Source organism: Hesperophylax consimilis, chromosome 1 (assembly GCF_061612785.1).
Source record: "Hesperophylax consimilis isolate HC1 chromosome 1, BYU_Hcon_1.0, whole genome shotgun sequence".
Lineage (NCBI taxonomy): Eukaryota > Metazoa > Arthropoda > Insecta > Trichoptera > Limnephilidae > Hesperophylax > Hesperophylax consimilis.
Genome location: NC_142836.1, coordinates 46,940,550 through 46,962,025, shown reverse-complemented (window position 1 = coordinate 46,962,025; position 21,476 = coordinate 46,940,550). Strand labels below are relative to the sequence as shown.

The following is a 21,476-nucleotide window of genomic DNA, read 5'->3' as shown; positions in this document are numbered from 1 at the left end:
ACTTTTAAGAAGGTGCCGAAAAAAGTGGGCAGGTACGCTATATGACACGATCGGAAGGGCTGTTAATGAAGTACTATAACAGTAAAACGTCTCATGATTTAGAAAATAAAACACGCCCCTATTTCCGTAGCTATACGCGAGTGACCCTGCACGTGTCTCATTGAGCAAAATAGTGTTTTATTTATCAACGAATATATATGAACGTTTACAATGTTTGTCAAAATGTCCCTCAAGTCGATTTGTTTTTCTCCTGGCAGGGTGGGGTGCTGTTTTTTTTGTTTCTGTTAAAATTACCGATTTGAAACTTTTGTTTTCTGGAGGAAAGTGAAAATAGAAGAGTCGTGGTACGCTGCTTTATGCGGTACACCCTAATTGAGCAATATATTTTTCTTGCTTACGTGTGGACAATCGGTCTTGAAAAGAATACCAACCATTTTATGGACGATGGAGGTTATTCACCGCTTATCCGCCCTGGTATAAGTAACAGATGTTTACTCCTTCAGGGCTTTCACAAGGACTCTAATGTTTTTTTGGTTAAACGACTCTACATTTATTATAAAAATAATCTAGACCCCTAATGTCCCCACATAGTGGCTAGGCTGCAGGATGCCTCCAATATACACAAAGACTCAATTAACAGTATTAAATTATGTACCGTTATAGTGAAAATAAAATAAGTATACAAATAATAATGGACGAAATAGCTGCAGTAGTAGTAGGTCATCTGTAGAGAAAAAAAATCAAAATTAAAAATAATAATGGACAAAATAGCTGCAGTAGTAGTAGGTCATCTCTAGAGAAAAAAAATCAAAATTAAAATGAAAAAGAAAACACATTACATACATTCATATTTTCATTTTAGGAATTTAAATTTGAAATATACCAATTCAAACATATATAAATTTTATCGGAGATTATTTCACCCGTCCACTGGTAGTCCCATCGAGAATGTGCATGGCAATAGGTTTGTCCGTACACAAAAATCGACTACCGCCCCCCTCCGCTGGATTACCGGATTATGCCCTGAAGAAAAAATATGTGGGAAGGTTGGGAGGAGGGGGTGGGGTGCCCGAAGACCCTAGGGACTAAGTGAGCGTCAGGCATCCGGACATTTTTTGACCATTTAAAGGTCATTTTGACGAAATCAATGGTCGAAAAAAACAGTGTTTTATTCTCTCCGTGTTTTTGAAAAGACTATGCTTGTAGTTTTTTGAAGCCCCGGATCGTCTAATTAATTATTGCGATCGACAGAAAAATAATATTTTTCGCTATCATTATCATTATTTCTGTTCACTCAACTTTGTGAAATAAACAACAGTCAATATTCAAAAATGAATTCGTTCCCAAAAAAATATAATTATCAACATAAGCAAATTTATTTTTCGTGTAGGTACTAATAGTACTATTGAAATATTTTTCGTACCTTCAAATTTCCAACAGATCCATCAAAACACGTCACTAGCAACTACACAAGATATTATATTTAAATATAAGACTATTTTGTACCAACTTGCTTTCGCAATACTCTATCTCTAACTTGTCCATACGGAGAGGCTTCATGGCCTTAGTAATAAATATTGTTCTGTGGATAATTTAAAATCAGAATTACTGAAATTCAAAGTTCAAATTAATGAACTCTTTATGTAAACACAGTCCATTACCTTATTACAACATTATTGTATTTATTACTATTATTTTTAAAATTTTTCTCTCATTGCATATATAGTTTCAGTTGTAACACTGCAGCTATATTTGTACATTCTTAAACCTATTTTATGTCTACTAAAAATTACATCTGCCAGCATTATTATTATATTCTATACATAGAGATATTCTCCAATGTATACTTGTTCTTATGATTTTGTATCGCCTTTATGGAAAAGCACTTAAAACTATTCACTACGTCATCGTAATTTTTTTTAATGCCGGCAACTCGGGCGTTTATTGAAATACAGATAAACCTTTCGAATAAAGCCTCATTAGAAGATTTCTGTTAATAGGGATTAAATCAGTTGAAACAATACAATAAAAACAGTTTCATGGTCGATGTCATTAATTGAGATGAGGTATTAAGGAAAGGGTGTAGTTAGTAACCATCTTGTTGAGAGTGGTGGAGTCAGTATGCCTGTCCTTACCTCCACCGATTCCGGTGCCGTAGAAAATGCCTTTATGTCTGTGGCCTTGGGCATCGCCAGAAATCTCCGCCCGCACGTCGTCGAGCATCACCCTGGAGGAAAGTAGGAAGATCCGTGATCTTCAACACCAACAACCAAATCAGCAACTCGCATCTCAACTTCATCCGGTGCGTAGTCGAGAATCGCTCCTATGTAACAACTGATACGCAGTATTATAGAAGAGTATTAATCAGAATATTGTATTTAGTTACCATTCTGGTGGCCGAGTCCGCCCTGTCACGGAGGGTGGGCGGGCGCTGCTGCAGCAAAGTGCCGCGGCGCTGGCGGTTAGAGGAGGTGAGCATCTCACTGAGGGTGGTGGAGTCGGCGTGTCTGCCCCTACCTCCGCTGGTAGCCGTGCCGCAGCAGATCCACTTGAAGGGGGGGATTTTCCTAAGGAAGTATACAAATCAAATTCCGTTCTCGCAGCCAGTAAATTGAAATACAGACACGTTGCTTCGAGTGTTTGTTTTATGATACGCGTATTTATTACTTTACACATTTTTTATAAATTTCATAAGAAATTACTTACTATTAAAGTGATTTATAACATAGCAATGTGTTAATATATTATAATTATGGCGAATAGCAAAGTAAATTATTTCTACGAATTTACACAATTCGGGAGGTGGGTATCGCCCCAAGTGGTTTGCTACGTTTCATGATTTAGCAGGGTTATTCGGGTTCATAGGATTACGGTTTTCAAGGTCCTGTCAGCGGATATCTTTGCTCACCTACTGCTTGGATTGGTGTTTGGTTGAGGGAGACCTTTGGACCTCTCCAGCCGGACCCAGTAGGAGGGATGGATTTATACGCCGTCACTCCTGGACATATTAACCTTCAGATTCTTACCGGCCCCTCATATTTTTTTCCTTCCCTGAACTTCCTCTTCTACTTTTACCTAACATGATCCCCCACACAGCATCCCCAAAGATGACATAGGCGCCGAGGGTTTTTTTTTCATCAGAGCCTCTTGTGTGGAGTTCAAGTAAAAAGTCTTCGTATATTTATATTGTTTCTGTCCCACCGATGATACACTTTTCCTAATTCTGCCTAAAACAAACATCCCCGTAAAAAGATCTTTTAAACATTGATAAAATGTTTGAGTGATGGCAGATTGCAAAAATAAAGCGTCAGTTCCTGTTCTCACCAGCCCACCCGTAATTTACTATCCCTTTTCCACTAGGATGAATAATCATTTTTTTATGTATTTTACCATCATACACCACAACATGCAAAAAAATACCAGGAAAATTTATTCCCATTGAAAATTCTTGATGCTTGGAGGAACTAACTGAAAAATTATTATTTAATATTTTTATACGAAATGTTGTTCGCAAAACTCGTATTTTTTTATTATATCATAAACTTAGCTTTTGTAGCTTTCATTTTATATATATATTGGATAGAAAAATCTAAATACCTAAAGGCGTTGCGAGAGAATAGACCCATATTAAAAAAAATGAACCAGCTACGAAGGTTGTCGCGCGTAAGTACGAAGAAATCGTTTGTTTGAATGGTTGATATTTCGGCAGTGTGCAATAACAACAAGTAATAAGTTGGTGGTTGGTTTACCTCAAACTGTTGAAGATGTGGGTGGAGAAGATGCAATAGATGAGTGGGTTGGCTGCGCTGTTGAGGGGCGCCAGGCTCTGGATAAGGGTAGCCACCGCCACGCTGGTCTGTGTCCGTGGGATGCAGTCGTACACTTGCAGGAGGTCAAACACGATGTAAGGCGACCAGCACAGGATGAATACTGTGGGAAAACATCCAGATTGTACCATCGTACCTCATGACAGTAAAAAAGATCGTTATATATTTTTTTTTACTTTTTATAAATCGTATAATTTAATCGTGTTGAATATAATAAAAAAAATTAAACCTCCGCTTGTAGTTCTACGACGGACTATAAAATTAAGTGGAATAAAGTTTAAAAAAAATATTTTTTATATTCATTTGATATTTGTTTTGTTGTTCCATTAATAATATTTTATCGATTTAATTTTTTTTAAATTTTAATAGATACGTTTTTCTTTCACGTTCACTATCATTTGATTTTTAGCCATTTTTTACCCATTTTACCCATTTTTACCCATTTATCGAAAATAAATTACTGTGTTTAGTAAAAACAAAACTTATTTCATTGTTTTAACTTGATCACTTATTTTATTTTGTAAGACAAAATGGCATTTGTAATACAAATATATTGATATACACACTAATGAGGTTGAATATGGTTAATTCAAAAAGGTCTTCTGCTAAAGTTGCTTAGGTATATAATTTTTATAATGACTTTAAAATAAAAAGTTGTTAAGGGAAGAGGAAAACAAATAAATAATATATTTTATTTTTGTTCAAGCTGTGGACCTTCTAATAAAAAAATCAATTATTCCATGTTGATATCGTTACTTGGGCAATGAATTTTGTAAGGTAGAAGGTATTTACAGAGGTTGAGGAACATTCACTTAGTGGGATGCTACTTTTACTATAGTTTTGGTTTAACAAATCTTATTTATTGCGATGCGTTTGTGATGATTTTCTGATTGATATGCGATGCGTTATATGTAATATAATGTTAACTTCGCGTCGCGGCTGTTGGTTTTTAGACTGAATGCCCAGGCACGGGGGAGAGGTCTCACGGAGAGGAGAAAGAGAGGTCGAGAACAAAATTCATTGCCACTTAACTAATTCTCCACGAATCAACAATTAGCCATTATTGGCGTAAACAATTGTAAATCAGTTTCGGTCGGCAAAAAACAAATGATTGTTGTTTTCTCATAGAAATATACGCGAAGCTCTTTCCGTTAAATCTTAGACAAAAGTACGAGTATGCGTATATTTTTTTTTCAGTAGCTCTATATAGGAAGCCTCGGGTAAAAAATTTCCCCAAGGGCCAATGTTATCTTTGAGGATGCTGTGTGAAGGGTCTTTCAAAGGAAAGGAAAGAGAGGAAGTTCAGGGAAGGAAAAAGGTCCTGTTGGGAAGGTTAAATGGTCTCCTTCAACCAGTCTCTCCCGTTCCGGCCCGCCACGCAGTTATTGGGCAGACGCCACGAGATTTGGGAAAGAAAACTCTATTACAAGAAAACCTCTCCCATAAACTCGGACACCCCTATGAAGTCAACCTATGGCAGAGGTGTTGGTTATCCTATAAATTGTTTCCGGGGCGGCAGTGCCTACTCGTACCCGCCTCCCAAATTAAAATTATGCTAGCGCTTTTTGGAAAGTAGAAGATCCAAGGTTTATCGACTTACGGATTGTGTTCTAAGATCGACGACAAATACTTAATCTTTGTTACGAATAACATTTAAAGGAACCCCGAAAACAAAATGTAAATAATTTATTTCGTTTGTTTTTGTATTTTTCTAGAACACACAAGTATTTAAAAATATATTTTAACACAATTATTATTTTCTTATCAAAACCAGGATATCTATAATTGATTGTATTTTTGGTGTACTGAAAAAAATGTCAAAATTCTACTCTTGATTTCCCCAAGATTAATACATCAATCTATCTATTATATATTTTTACTACCCGGCTCAGAACAGATATTGTCTAGTGAGTCGGGTAGCGCACATAATTTGTAAACAAATATTGATGTCAATAAACGCCCGGGTTACCGGCAAATTAAAAAAAAAATCTATCTACATAAATAAAAATGTAAATGTTCTTTTATTCAAAATCTTAAATCTCCGAAATTTAGTTACCGATTCCTTTGAAATTTCGACACAACGTTGCAGTTGAATACGCGTGTGTTTTTATTTACCGTATTATATAAATGTCACCTGTAAAAATAATATAATAACTTTATTTTTAACTATTATTTGTTAATGTGGTCTTCACTGGTTGCTTTACCTGTGCTAAGGTCCCCATTCATTACATAATAAAACATACGTTAGTCCTAAAATGTTTAACTAAAATTGAAATATAATTATGTGTACTTGCTTAATAGGGAATGTAAACTATAAATCTCTTCAGATTTCTGTAGAATTATTTACTAACAGTTTAAATCCACGTTTGCAATTACGGCAAGCTTTTACTATGCGGCTATTCAATAGAAAAACAAACTTCACCCAGTCCTGATAATATAACTGGTAATTTAATATTATCGTCTCTGTTAAATAATACATTCTGGAAGATAGCATCGAGATAAACTTTTATTGACTAACGATGTGGATTGAACCTCGTTGCTTTCATTATTTAAGCTCTTTGTAAACAGCATTTGTAAGGTATAAGGTATCGCGTTCCTCGTTTGATAAAATCATACGAATTATTGGGGAAAGGTGAGTTATTGGAATGAAAAGGTATTTAAACATTAACCCATTGGACCCGCCTTTTAGCTGAAATCGTTTTGAAAATCCTATAAGCGAATAAAAAAATGTTTTTAAAGCTACTGAGGTACACCAATGTTAAAAGCATGATATTTAAAAATATATTTCTACAATGTCTGCACGGTGGAAAAAACCCTCAGCTTCACAGATAACAGAAAATTATATCCATAAATGGTCCAGTTGCAAACCTAATGTACAAAGGTAAGCGAGCCAGTCAGTATCTACTTACTTATTTACACAATACATATTTTTTATTTGTCAAGCTACTGCTTTACTGGTACAAAATACATGGAAGTTTTCCGTCCGCGACACGACAAATAAAAAAATATTTAAAGGCTTAGAATAATTATTGATAATTATTTTGATTGATAATTGTTTCTGCATATTTGTATATTATTTTAACCCTAGCGCACCGGAGGAGGTAATACACCCCCTCCCCAAACGAGTATTTTCATAAAATATGGATAAAATAAAGTATTTTAGTTACGGTCGATTTGTACTAGCTATTTTACATTTTGCATTAAATAATGAACTGCTGGGCAAAAATGGGCGATGTCCGGTTAAAATGTAGATATAAAAAAATAATAACTAATATTTGAGAATTACTGGAAGAGGAGTTCGAAATATTAAGTAACACGATAGCTCCACGATTTAGGAGGTCTCCCAGTGATCTCCCGACGTGGTTTTTACAATCAGGTACGTAAGTTTTATGGTAAATCCGAGGAAGCTATATTTGTACGAATCACCCTTGGATGATTTTCACGAAAACGCCGCTTTGCAAATTATCCAATATAATATATTTTTATTATTACTGTTCTTATCATCATTCTAATAATTCTTAAGAGTCATGAAAGGTAGCAGAACTGCAATTTTATTTTTTTTGCTAATTATCGCTTAGATCTTTGATTGAATATTACAGAAATGGTAATTTTTTTTCCAGAATTGTTCGATAATGCAAAGGTTTGTTAAAGAGAAAACTAAGCTTTACAGAAACCCACAATAAGCCAATGAGCCCTTGGGTACAATAACGAGTCATAAAAGCTGCGGACGAATGTTGGTCCCGGCCAAAGATATTAGAAGAACGAGATATTAGCCCAGTCAATGAAGGGAAAAAAAGACCCAATGTCGGAACTAATTCCCCGGAAGCTGAATTTTTCACAGATGTTAGAAGACCATTAGACATGTATTTTTACAAAAGTCCCCGACTTTTCCCCTTGTGCTTCCTTCCCCACCCCTCTTGAATATATTTTTCAAATCCTTTTGTAATACGCTAATATCTCCTTAATTGTTTTATTAAATCGAATTTTTTTTTATTTAGTTTTTAATTAGTTATTCTAAAAAATTGTATTCTTTCATTTTTGCGAGAAAAGCTATAAAATCTCTACAATTTATTAGTAAAGGAAAAATATCAGTTTTTAAAATAGTATAGAGATTGTATAGCTTTTCTCCGAAAAATGAAAGAATACAATTTTTTAGAATAACTAATTAAAAACTAAATAAAAAATAAATAATTTGATTTAATAAAACCATTAAGGAGATATTAGCGAATTTCGAAAGGTTTTGAAAAATATATTCAAGAGGGGGTGGGGAAGGAAGCACAAGGGGAAAAGTCGGGGACTTTTGTAAAAATACATGTCTAAAAGTCTTCTAACATCTGTGAAAAATTCAGCTTCCGGGGAATTAGTTCCGACACAAAACCTTCATTGACTGGGCTATATGCTATGTTGGCCGCCGGACCGTAGGCGGAGTACTACCTAATTAGGGTACTTTGAATACTATCTTTCTCAAAATTCTGTTCTATGTATTAGTGCCGATACCTTAGCGTAAGCGAAGGTGTGCAGTAGTATTGGTGAACAAAACCGGCGACACTGGGCAAAACAATTCTACACACTATGAACTGCTCATAGCAAATCTCGTTCTTCTAATATCTCTGGTCCCGGCAGAGCAGCAGGCTTGTGAAAGATTCACTATAGTACTTGTTCGATCGTACTAACTACCCGCTCATTGTAATCCACTCTAAAACTATCATTGAGCAAGCGAGTTAATTTTACAACAAAAAAAATCAATCGCACCTTGTGTCCCTTGATGGTTGCCTGGTACCGGTGTGGTGATGCGAGCGACCATAGAAGTAAAAATTTTGTAGACCAGGTATCTCGAATCTCGTTCTCGCGACGAACAAATAGAGATAGTAGATACCTGATATGAAATCTAAAATAGGCTTACATTTTCCTACTATCTACATCAAATCAACGTCAAACGAAAGTACCCTATTAAGGACCGGGTTTCGGTACTCGGGTCTCGGGTGCGACGGGTGCTTTTGGACTTGCTTCGAAAGCCGGCGTGCAGCGCGCGCATCGATCTCTCTTCTTTTCTCTACGGCATTTACTCCAAAGATCGGGTACTTTCATCCCGACCACTTCGCCAGTGGTCGTGAGCAACCCTGTACATGTAAATGATCGATTAACCCAGCACTAGTTCTCTGATGGGTGTTCCGTGGCGTTTGTCCGGTGAGGACGGATTTAAGAATATATATATATAATCTACAATTATTGTGCGTCTGTCTACCGATGTAAATCCAAAGCTGTTATTTCCAAAATATCGTGCTAAAACAATGAGTAAAAACGGAAAATTAGAAGGATTTTTGGAAAATTAGATGTAACTATACTACGAACCATTATGCTCTAAAGGGTTATATGGTCCATGGCTGTTGACCTGTTACAGTGTTATTTCTAGCCTCTGTCCCAAACCGTAGATGGTATTGGCGTATATTAGATTAGGCACAGGATCAAATCATAATAAAGCGGTGTATGAAAGTGCTTAAACAACGGGAAACTTTCATGCTTCCAGATAAGCGATGTTTATGGGAATATCATTTAGGAAAGTTAGCAAAATAATAAAGACTTTTTATTATGGTCTGGGCTTGAATAATGTCATGCGGATTTATTACGCTTTATTTATTATTTAGTAATTTATTATTATTTTTAGTACACAATACCATTGTGAGATACATAAGATTAAGAACGCTTTAATGTTTTCTTCTGAAATTATATGTAAATAAACGACTGGCCCGAAATGGGTACATGTTTGAGAAACTTTTGCAAGATTTTGTAGTTTTTTAATATTTTTTGTGAATAAGGTATTTTGAATGAATGATATTCTATTTTAAAAATAAGAATATATTTTTAGAAGAATTACCATGATATCAAACATCAAAATGTAAGGTTTGACTGTCGAGTTTTACAGTATTTTTTAATTATATTAATTTTATATTATTTAATGTTTGTATTTGTAAAAATAAACATAGCCTATTCCAAGTACTCAGATAGAGGTGTATATATTGTTTATATGCGTGAGGATGCGTCATATGGGTGTATGTATACATGTGTTGTTATATGTATATAGGTACCTATGTCTGCTGCTATATACACATGTGTGCTTGCATGCACACATATTAAAAATTATATATATAATTATGTACATTTTTACAATCTAATGCTAATTTACTTCTTTCTCCTTTCTAATTTCTATCTTCTACTTTTTATTACAATTTTTCCAAAATTTTAGCTTCATCTATAGTTACTTATTTCATATGTTTACACTAGATTTCATATTTCATACAAAGTAATTACACTCAATTGGTCACCATGAAACAGGCAGCCGCCTAGTATGGTGATTCATTATATCTACTTTATGTAAATTTCAAAACAATGTAACATGTATTAATATCAGATAGGCGAATTATCTCCGACCTTGTTCTACTAAATAAAATTATTAATTATAGAATCGACAGCCCTGAAATTCTTGCCACAATAAAATTATTTGTACCTTCCAAAAATACGAGACAAAATTCCACCTTTTTCTGTAACAATTTCAAATCTAATTATCATGCGCACATATCGTTAAATCGAATACAAAATTTTGGTAATAAATTTGGTAATGTTGTTGATATATTTAGAGATTCCGTAGCAGTGCTCAAACGAAATCTACATAAACACTTTGCTGATATGTATGACTTCTCCACTCCATAGTAAAAAACCCATTTTTTAGCTTCTGTTTTTTCACTCTTTTCTTTTATGACTTCTTTTATGACTTTTTAACTTTAATATATATGTTTTAACTTTACAAATTAATATTGTAATTTAAATAACAATTCGAATATGATTTTAAGTCCCTATAAATGCTGATTAATTTCAATCCATTTATTTTTCTAAGTAAGTAAAAAAAGAAAAAAAAACTGTTCTCCATAATGGTATTCTGTATTATTTGTAAAACATTTATGTACTACAGATATAATAACTATTTTATTTATATATGTACGTAAACTTTTCAATGTCACATAGTTAATGTAATAACACTAATAACAATGTATGTAAAAGCCCAATGGGCGTTTAAATAAATAAATAAATAAATAAATAAATAAATAAATAAATAAATACAATTTTTACATATCATACAGTTTTATAATGTAAAATAAAAAAATAGCCTTACCTTGCCATAAAGAGGTTAGGCTTTTGTGTTTGGTGAGGGAATTCTAGCTCAATTATGAAAGTTAATATAAGGAATTAATTAACTTTTATAATTGAGCTAGATAAAATAAAATAAATTTTAATAATAACAAAAAGATGAGTTAAAAAAAACGCAACATTTATCAATAATTGACTTTAACATTTAAAAAAATAATATCAGATATGTGGACTCTTATAGTAGTCTACGATAATACTACAGTAGTTTAAGATAAATATTTAATTTTTATTTTTAATAATCTACTTGGAAGCATCCAATTAGTTATAAGCTCTGCAAGAATGTTCGTAAAGCCTCCTCAAGGATGAAAGAGGAGTGTAATTGTGTGTTACTCATTATCTCAATGTACAATAATTATAGTGTCTTGATTCAGTTAGTTTTCTGTGATCTGCCATAAATTCAAATATCAAAACGCATTAAATATAGGGATATATTCTACTGGTCACAATTAATTAAATGATTTATTGTATACAATCATTTCATATGCCTTGTGGAAGTATTTCGTCATCCAAATATTTGCCCAATCGCGGCTTGAATTTCCAGTATAAAATTATGTGTATGAAAATTGAAATTGGGGTGTACAGATACGATATCAGGCTATTGTAAGTGAGGTAAAGCGTTAGGCTGTTGGGTTAAATGAAACATTTTTTTCCATTCAAATTTTTATGGAAGATAATTCTAGTTATCTTCTTTACCCCATGGTTAAATTAGTCATTGCTAACTTTTAATGTTCTTGAATAATCGACTAAGCAAAGATTATAGTTTGAAAATAGGCTCTACTCCAGGAATAAAGAAAAAATTTGGGAAAATTCTCATCGAATCCAAAAAAACCATTTCTGAAACATCAGTGATGTTTACTACCTATTCAATAACAGATGCGTTTCGGATAAGATGGAATCCAAATACACGAAATTACACATACCTACCAATTTTTCAGTTTGTAATGGTCATACCATCACTGTTGTGATTTGAAAAAACCTTTATTAATCTCCGAATTAATACTTGAAAACAACAGATTTAACTTGTCAATTACTGCAACATTACACGGAGAGAAATCGATTTTTGCCCTCAAGATAACTTAATATGCTTTATTAATAAAATATCATTTTGAGAATATTTTATCACTTTGCCTAGATAATAAATAATAAAAAGAATTTTCGTTGCAATGCAAAAATATTTGGTTTATTCATATTTAACACATATTCCGACATCATGAAAATATATTCGTAATTTACTAAAATTTAACCAAGAAAACTTTCAATTCATTCGCAAGGCCTGCAATCTCATTTTTAACCGGAGTTACCAATAATTTGAAGAGATTATTAATAAATTAGCTTTAGTCGTTTTTCTCTGTGTACATTTAATTGCGACATCGTTGTTTTTAAAGGAAAGCATAACAATGTTTCCCGAATCATTAACATATTTATATATTTGCTCGTTTTAAGCGCAATCTTCTTTCTTATCCTCCATCCTCCAATTGCTTGTTTTCAACGAAGCTTTTGCAGTTTGAGAAGGGTCACGAATAAAAAAAGGTAAAATAATGGGCATTTGTCCTGCGTGGCATGGAAGTGCGTGCCGCTCTATGGTAATGTGAAAGCCACTTAAATCTCAGTCAGCAGAAGACCGCCACACAATAGTCTTGTTAGCGCCGTTCTTTGGAGATATTCAAATCAGCCGGCAGCCCTTTCCAGCGTCCTTCGCAAACATTAAACCGTTAGAAACTTGCCCACACGAATGATTGTTCATATCTAAGCTTGTTCATATATATAAGTGTTGGAAATCTCACATGGTGGAATATGGTTGTCAAAAATAATAGTCTTTTACGTGTTATCTTGATGAGGAAGTGTCAGTATGTCATAAGTCTTGCGTACACAGTACATTAGGGGTTTATTCTCACCAATAATGAAGGAAATTCAATTTCTGCCGTAGATCACCACAAGTGGTTCACTACGTTTGGCGACTTAACAGGGGTTATTAGGGTTATTATGGGTTTATAGGGGTAAGGTGAGGTGAGGTGAGGACTTTAGGTCTTAGCGATCCGTCTGCCCACCTACTGTGTGGCGGGTCGGATTTGAAATGATTAGTTGAGGTAGAACTTTTTACTACTCCAGCACATTCTCTCCACCATTCGCCTTACACTGCAGTGGTCGAGACAAACTTAAACATCCGTCACTCCTGGACACACTGACCCCAGATTCCTACCACAGCTTTTTCCTTCCCAAATATTGCTCTTCTTCATCTCCTTCGTTTTTTTAAAAAAACCCTTCATAAAGCATCCCCAAAGATTACATAAGCCCTGAGGCAAGTTATTTTCTTCAGGGACTCCAGTGCGGAGCTAACGTTAAAAAAAAAAAATATTGCTCATATTGGCTGTATCACCATATTAGAAATAATAAACTTTTAAAATTAGTGACCAGATCTGAAATGTCAGGTACTTTCCAACATTTATCCTTCCATTTTCCTTCCCCTCTGTAATTCATTTTAGGCTTATAACATTCTCCGATTTGTAAATGACATAGACCCACTAGCTCCTGGCCCACTTTTATATATGTTCTACTATTAACGACTTGAAATTTGGTTTTTACATAAGCCTTTTGCCTTCGTTTACCCGTTTTTATTCCGTGCTTAACACAAATTAGATGACGTATTCCAACGTTGTCTAGACCGAATTATATTCATTAATGGATATGTCAAATAACAATGGCAAGAGAGAAGTATATTACATAACTTACAAAGCTGAAAATTTGCAAAACGCGATAATCTAATCTGATGCAGAAAGGATGAATTAATTCAAAGCAACGAATATACAGAAATAAACTTACCGAAAACGATGACAAACGTCATTTTCACAGTTTTAATCTTCGCTCGCGGGATCAAACCTCTCGAGCTCGCACGCCTCGAGTCCACATCGTCTGAAGCTGGAAAACAGAATAAACCAAGATTACTTTCAACCATAAGCATTTTAAGTACTGCGCTGAACAATTTATTTTAGGGAGATAAACATGATGTAAGTGCTTAAATCTTTGGTACCGTTGGAGCAAACGCAAACATTTTATTTTTTTATTTAAAAGAAAATGTTTTAAAATTGACGAAAAATATTTAAAAAAAATACCAATCTGTTTTCATAATTTCTCATAAAACTAATTTTTGTTTGACCATTTATAATGCGCTATATTGAACGTAATCAACATGCACTATTTAAAAATTTCAAATATCGTTTCGTCTGGCAAAAACTGTACCTTTCACAAAATTGACTGTTGGTTTTTAATTAAAAAACGTGTTCTTTTTGCGAGTTTGCGAATTTCGAAAGACCAAAGTGAAAAACTTTTATTCAATACTAGTAATGAGATTTGATAATGTTGTCCGACTTGTGGTACCTGAGGAAAATTCTAATATTTCTCCTTATTATTTAGTGACTTTCATTTACGTGATACAACACCACCATCATAATTCACAGCAAACTTAGTTGTTAACAGAATAAAGAAGATGTTGTTAGCCTCGGACTTAAATTTAATTATTGTTAACCGAGCTCAAAGTGTAACCATTGTTGTTTATTGTTTGCGCAAATATGTTTAACCTTAATCTACAGTAGTCCTTATTATGTGGCAGAACACATGTCACGATCCTAGCGTAAGTAAATACAATGATAACACATTACATTGTGTCGTTCAGAATACAGGCCACAGAACACTGTGTATTTTGTATACGCTTATAACACGTACCTATATACATTATCCTTTAAAAGCTTTTCATACATTTGTCACGTGTCGGTTTAAGAGTTAGAATACAATATATTTCTGTCATATGTATACATTTTACGGATGACGGATATTTTTTTTATTTAAAAACGTAACGCCTTGAAACGGGCTCATAAATATTTACGCCGGCTTTCTTGCCGAGGAGGATCGACGCGCTGGGGACTATCACTATTGTCGGCAGATTCCTGCGAACGTATATAAAATAACACCATTGTAAATGGAAACGTGATGTCTCGGAATATAGATGTTAATCTTCGATAGACCTAGTCGAACATTTCAGGTCTCAAGACGATCTTAAAAAATTGCAAAATAAATCATCGGGCAGTTTCGCCATGGCCGACAAAAACTTTGTGTTTGTTTTTAAACCTTGAACACACCAATAACATTTTTATCGAAAAAAGGTTAATAAGAAATATTTCTCATAAAAACAATATTATGTGATGTTCATAAATTCGTTTACGGTTCGGTGAAAATGTCAAACGGAATTAATAGAGCCAGACTTTCGTCGAAATCGGATATTTGTGATATGTTTGATTCATAAGAATTGTTTCCACGTAATTTTCTTTTAGTAGGTAGTCTTTTTTGTAAAAAATGTTTGAAAACCACGATATAAACAATGAAATATGTGGAAGTGTTTTGTGATCGAAATATTTGGCTAATCGGGCCTTAAATTTCCAAAACAAAACTGGGTTTCCCCATGATTAAGAAATTAAATTCGAATGGAAAAATACGATGTCAGGCAAGTGTAAGATAGGCGGAACGCGTGCTAAATGGTCTAGAACCAGAAGGAACCAAACTCAGTCGCAACTGATTAAATTTAACAAAAAAAAAATTTAAAAGCTAACTTTTTTCACTTCTCGTGCAATTGAGCAATATCAATTTCAAATATCGAAAATGTTTTTGAGCACATACTGAAATTCATTCCTGTCACCTAGATGTTGAAATGTCTTATGTAAATTGGCGTAGTGAGTTTTCTTTAAAATCGACATAGATGTCACTAGTGCGAATTATCCGGTAGGTACACATAATACATGCAAAAATTGGACAATAAAGCGTCTGTTGTGATGGTACTGACCTTGTCTCCCTCGCTTAAGCCTCTTAGAGCTGGCGGGCGGACTGATGACCACCTTGCTCTTGGCCCAGATGGTGATGACGATGACGGTGTAGCAGGCGGTGATGGTCAGGGCCGGCACCACGAACAGCGTTACGGACACGCTCGTCATCCAGATCTGCCACTTTTGTGGTGATCCTAGCTCGATCCAACACTGCAGCTGGTCTAGAATAAAACAAAAAAAATAATCAGAAAAAACTATGAAAGAAAAATCAGGCCTTAAGCCATTTTGTTCTTCTAAGATTTTATTTGTTTCAAATGTTCGCGCGCCCCTCGATGCATAGTGCATAATTAAATTTGTACACGTGCACCGCGGGGATAGATAATTATGTTTGATTTATAATTAATACCGCACAATAATCCCAACTACTCCCAACCATTTGTGAGTATGTTGTGAGGCTGAAGGTAGAGAAAGGAGATGGGAAGAAGATGGTGGGGAAGTATCTAGAAATTCAGATCTGGTCGTGAAACACGGATAAAGCTATTTCAAGAAACATTTCAATTCTGAAAGGGGGTCTTACATCAGAGCGATACTGACAGCATCTTCTACTCTGAAACGTGCCAGCAAATATACCGTATAGTATTTAAATGATAAAATTGTGAAACAACAAAAATCAATCAAATTAAATTTACAAGCGCACGCCCGGATTTAAGCCCGCGACCTTCGGATTGCTAGTCGAGAGCCTTACCCCTCGACCATGTAGGCCATCAAGGTAACAGTCGTGGTAATTTTTCAATATCCATATTTGTACCATCCTGCTCTATAAGTATTTACCTACTATCTTTATTCTTTATTTTTATTTTTTGCCCTGTGTATGGAAGGGGGTAGGTGTATTTATTTTTAATTCGTGCCGCCCGTGTAAGGGGTTAAAGACCGAGACGTCCCTCGACTGCAAACACAACATTTATGGCGGTGAATTACACTTATTTTTAACTGGACTACAGTTATTTTTTGCTGTATGTCAAATAGTTAATGCATGCGCCCAGTGGGCTTGTATAAAATAAATTACATTAGGGAGATACGACATGTCTCCCACCATCCGGACTTGTTCCTTGGGCACTCAGTGACAATCATAATAACACACAACACCATAATAGCATAACGTTAATAATAATTATTTAGTTTACTAAAATAATACTCCCTTAAGTACCCACCCTTTCGAATTTACTGCTAACCCCAGCTTCCTTTGTCAAAACTTGTTAAATTCTTTTATTTGTTTTCGTGTTTTATAGGAGTCTCTTTAATTTAGCGAACTCTTTCTCATATAAGTAAAAAGGGTGGGATATGTCCTACTCTTTTCGAATACTTGCGGTAAAATAATTTTGACACTACAATTATTTAATTCATTAGTTTTTTAGATTTATTTATTTTAATTTCAGAAAAAAGAGATAATTTCGAAAAATTTCTTTTTCGTAAATGGTTTCCTCAGCAAATACTTTACGGTTTTATGTACATTAAGAGCTTAGTTACTAATATATGTATTTTAAATTTTACAAAAATTATAAACAACCATTAATGTACGGTAATTGTTTATCGATCGGGTAAAATTAATTTATTCATAAGAAGGTATTCAATTTCAGAAGGAATATTTTTTAATAATTTAAAATAAAACGTTAACTTTGTAAACACCACTTTCATTTTATATACGGCCGACCATTTTTGTAATCCACCGTAAAAACATGTATATAAACATAAACATAAACATGTTTATATATATATATATATATAAATATATATATATTTATCCCCTCTCGTACTATGTTGATCTCGCGCGACGGTACGCCAGGTATATGTTGATCCGTTTGCATTTGTTGATCCACCCCGGATATGTTGATCCATTACCCAAGCTGGCATACATATGTAAATCCCTACAGATCAACTTGTGTCATCGAGATTTAGCTGTAAGCCACGCCCATTTTTCGGTCGCATATACATTTTACACGATTTATTTTGTTGATCTATATATTTCAGACAAACTTGACCGCTTGTATGTGTTGTAACTTGTAACCGCCAATTTCGCGCGCGTTGTGGTACTTTTTAGATTCCGTTAGAACATCCATATTCTATGAAAATGACTCTGTACTTAAAGAGGATAGACTGCCTCACGCGTATTTATATTGAAATGGAACTTTCGCAAACGTCAAATCCATGCTTAAAAAACCTTTTGAACTTGATTAAACAAAAATGTAACTTTAATGCATCATTTACTACGTTTCGTGACTTAGCAGGGGTGCCCGGGTTCATGGGGTGAGATTTGTGTAAGTCATTTTATAAGAGAAGTTTTGAACATTGATTGAATCAAATTTTATCATAATGTATCTTTTACCATCTCTCCCGACGTAAGTTTCTTGTAATGATTAAGTTGAAACAAAGCGTAATATCCATAATATGTGCCTATTAAAATTGCGGCGATTAGATTGGTGAGAATTTAATCTTTCAAATTTTAAATTGAAATTGCTGAAAAATTAATTCCAATTTGTTTTTTACTAAACATGGCTAAAGTCATTTCAAGCACCGATTCCAACCAACGATGTTTTAGTATATGTTCGTCAATCAACAGGAGCCATAATGTCTGTACATCAGAGCCCTCGAGAACTATTACAATTATGTGTACCGCCGCCCCGGGAACCATTTATTAGATAACCAATACCCCTACCATTAGTCACCGCCAACGATTTAGCGAGAAAGTTGTTTATTTTTTGTATTTTTTTACATCGTCTCCACACAGGAGGCCCTAAGGAAAATCGTAACCCTCAAGGCCTATGTCATCTTTGTGAATGCTGTGTTGGGGGTATTTTGAAAGAAAGGAATGAGTGAGTTCTGGGAAGGAAATAGGTATGATGGGTGGGTAGTAATCTGGGGGTCAGTGTGTTCGAGTGATAAACATAAGAATCCAAGTCTCCTACTGCGTTGCAAGGCGATGCGTTGAAAGAGGATTAATCGATCCGGCCCACCACGCATTTGGTAGGCAAGCGCATCCGCCGCCAAGAACCGAACAAACCTCACCCCATAAACCCGGGCACTCCTGCTAAGTCACCAAACATATCAAACTACTTGAGGTGGCTCTCGACTAGCAATCCGAAGGTCGCGGGTTCAAATAAATTTTACTAAAATTAATTTGCACTATTTTACAATTAGTGTTTGGTTATATCTGAATAGCTAGGTACTCTCCCACCTTCCTCCTCGTCATCTCCTTTGAGGTCTCCTTTGAGGATGCCATAGTCTCACTGGCTCCAGACGGGAGCGGTTAGGACTGTATGACTCTGGTGCGGTATTCACACAAGTTTTTATTTGTAAAAAATGAAAAAATAAATATTGACAATATTATAATCAGATATCATATTTCCTACAAAAAGCTACAGCTTGCTTCGAGAAGTTGAATAAAGTATTTTTAGCACAAACATGGCAGAAGATGAACTAACACGTGCAGTTTATAGTAATACCAACTAAAAGCACTTCAATATATTTTATTTAAATTTTGTAATTCCTTCATGCCTCATATTAGTGTTTCATAAAAAAATACAAATCATATCACACCACATCTTAACCAAAAAGCCGATATGTTTTTATACACAAAAAAGGGTTATTTGGATATTCTCTATATGAAAACTAATTTCATACAGAGAATTTCATATATTTAATTGTTTTGTCTTTGATAATCAACGGCTATGGAATTCTACGTCTTGCCACCGCGTTTCCCGATACTATTGATTACTAAACACGGCGAAATATTTCAAAATGACTTATTAACGATTCCAGAATGTACTTTATTCATAATTGTTTTAAAAATTTATCTGTTTCTTTAGACATTTTTTTTTATAAAGTGCCTATAAACTTCGTTTTATTACTTATCCACTGGAGCGATTTCTGCCATATTTTGCCAATATTGTGCAATATCTTAGTTTTACCTCTAGGTACACAATAGAGTGGGTACTTATGGAATCTAGAAATATGGGATTATTGATTAAATCTAGGTGGATTCGTTAGCTTTAAACCGCATTTAGTAGTTTATATGGTTTCTGTGTTAATGTTTTTGGGGGATGATTATACCGGTACAATTGACCCCGTATTACAACTAAACTCCAGTTTCTGTGAGTACAGCTCCCAAGTTTTATAAACTCAAGTGCATGTCCGTCCGTAACACTTAGTCAATGTACTTATTTGTTCGTTGTCCTCTCTTTTCTAATGTGAAGTTGCTATTTTAATTTAAAGGAATATATATATACACATTGTTTGGGAATTAAATGACAAAATTGATTTAATATAATAGTATTTGTAACCACCTTGTAGCTGTTTTTTTAGTTCAGCTGATTTCCGGTCATATTGTTTTATAATATTAAATATGGGATGATTTTAAAAGAATCATCTTTAGAGCTATTCGAAACATTCGCAAAAATCAAATCCATAAAAAAATCATAACTTAGCAGGGGTACACTGTTGCGTTTGCTCAGCTACTACGTGGCGGGCCGGATCGAAAGAGACTGGTTGAGGGATACCTTTTGGCCATAAAAATCTAAAATGGCGGCAAAAGGAAATTATTCCATATTCAAATTCGGCGGTATGATTTTTTTATGTGACACCTCTCGATAGAGCGCCCCTATCTTTACACGTTAAATACAGAGAAACTATGTCGCCAACCGGTTGGGCAGCGTTATGAGGCAGGTTAAGGTAGGGGCTGTAGGAATGAATTTATTAATGCTGGTCTTAAATAGGCGCGAATTATATGGAGGAGGAAAAACAGATGCTGATAGCTCGTTCCACATGCGAGCCGACTTACGGTAAAACGAGTCGGAGAAACGACCCGTTCATATATGTATAGATAACATCAACTTAACTGTGAACGTGTATTCCGCTCGGACCGTCGAGTATCAAGCACGTGCACAGTGCAACGGGGATCAATGCTGCTAGCTCCTTTTAACAGGCTCTAATAAAATATCTGTAGAATAGACACAGCATACGCACATTTCGTCATACATGATTTTACTGCACATATGCCTCAGGGATCTCATTTCTACAGTATTCAGTCTACTTTCAGCCTTCTTCTGCCAGTTCCATGCCTCACTTCCATATATTAGGGTAGGTACCAGCACTCCATTGTGGACTGCTAGCTTCGCTTCTTTGGACAGTTTTTTCTTAGCTCCAACCTCGTCCAATCATCCATTAATTACCCATTATAATCAAGAACCCGGCCTCCCCTACTAAGTCACGAAGCGTAATCAGGGGAGATGGTAAAAGATACAGGTTCAAAATTTCCTACATAACATTATTCCTTTTGCCGCCATTTCGGATTTTTATGGTCGAAAGGTATCCCTCAACCAGTTTCTTTCGATCCGGCCCGCCACGCAGTAGATGGGCAAACGCATCCGCCGCCAGGACCTAGACAAACCTCACCCTATGAACCCGTGTACCCCTGCTAAGTTATGATTTTTTTATGGATTTTGTTTTTGCGAAATTTTCGTTTCAATCTAAATACGCATACATTTCTTATAAACAATTGATCGAAGTTGACCTAATACGATAGTGTGGGCACGAACTTCGCTTCGCTTCGGGCATCTTCGCTTCGCGTCGCCCGACTTCC

General features: G+C 34.8%; 1 protein-coding gene across 1 annotated transcript in view; it reads right to left on the bottom strand.

Annotated features, from left to right (window-relative positions):
- Positions 1-2,167: 2,167 nt before the first annotated feature.
- CCAP-R (Crustacean cardioactive peptide receptor) overlaps positions 2,168-21,476 on the bottom strand; it is a 265,348-nt gene continuing 246,039 nt past the window's right edge. The window contains exons 7-11 of the mRNA XM_089633077.1: positions 15,862-16,062; positions 13,851-13,946; positions 3,750-3,930; positions 2,387-2,567; positions 2,168-2,254 (exon numbers count right to left, since the gene is read on the bottom strand). Coding sequence (XP_089489203.1) covers positions 2,168-2,254; positions 2,387-2,567; positions 3,750-3,930; positions 13,851-13,946; positions 15,862-16,062 — 746 coding nt within the window. The remainder of the gene's footprint in view (positions 2,255-2,386; positions 2,568-3,749; positions 3,931-13,850; positions 13,947-15,861; positions 16,063-21,476) is intronic.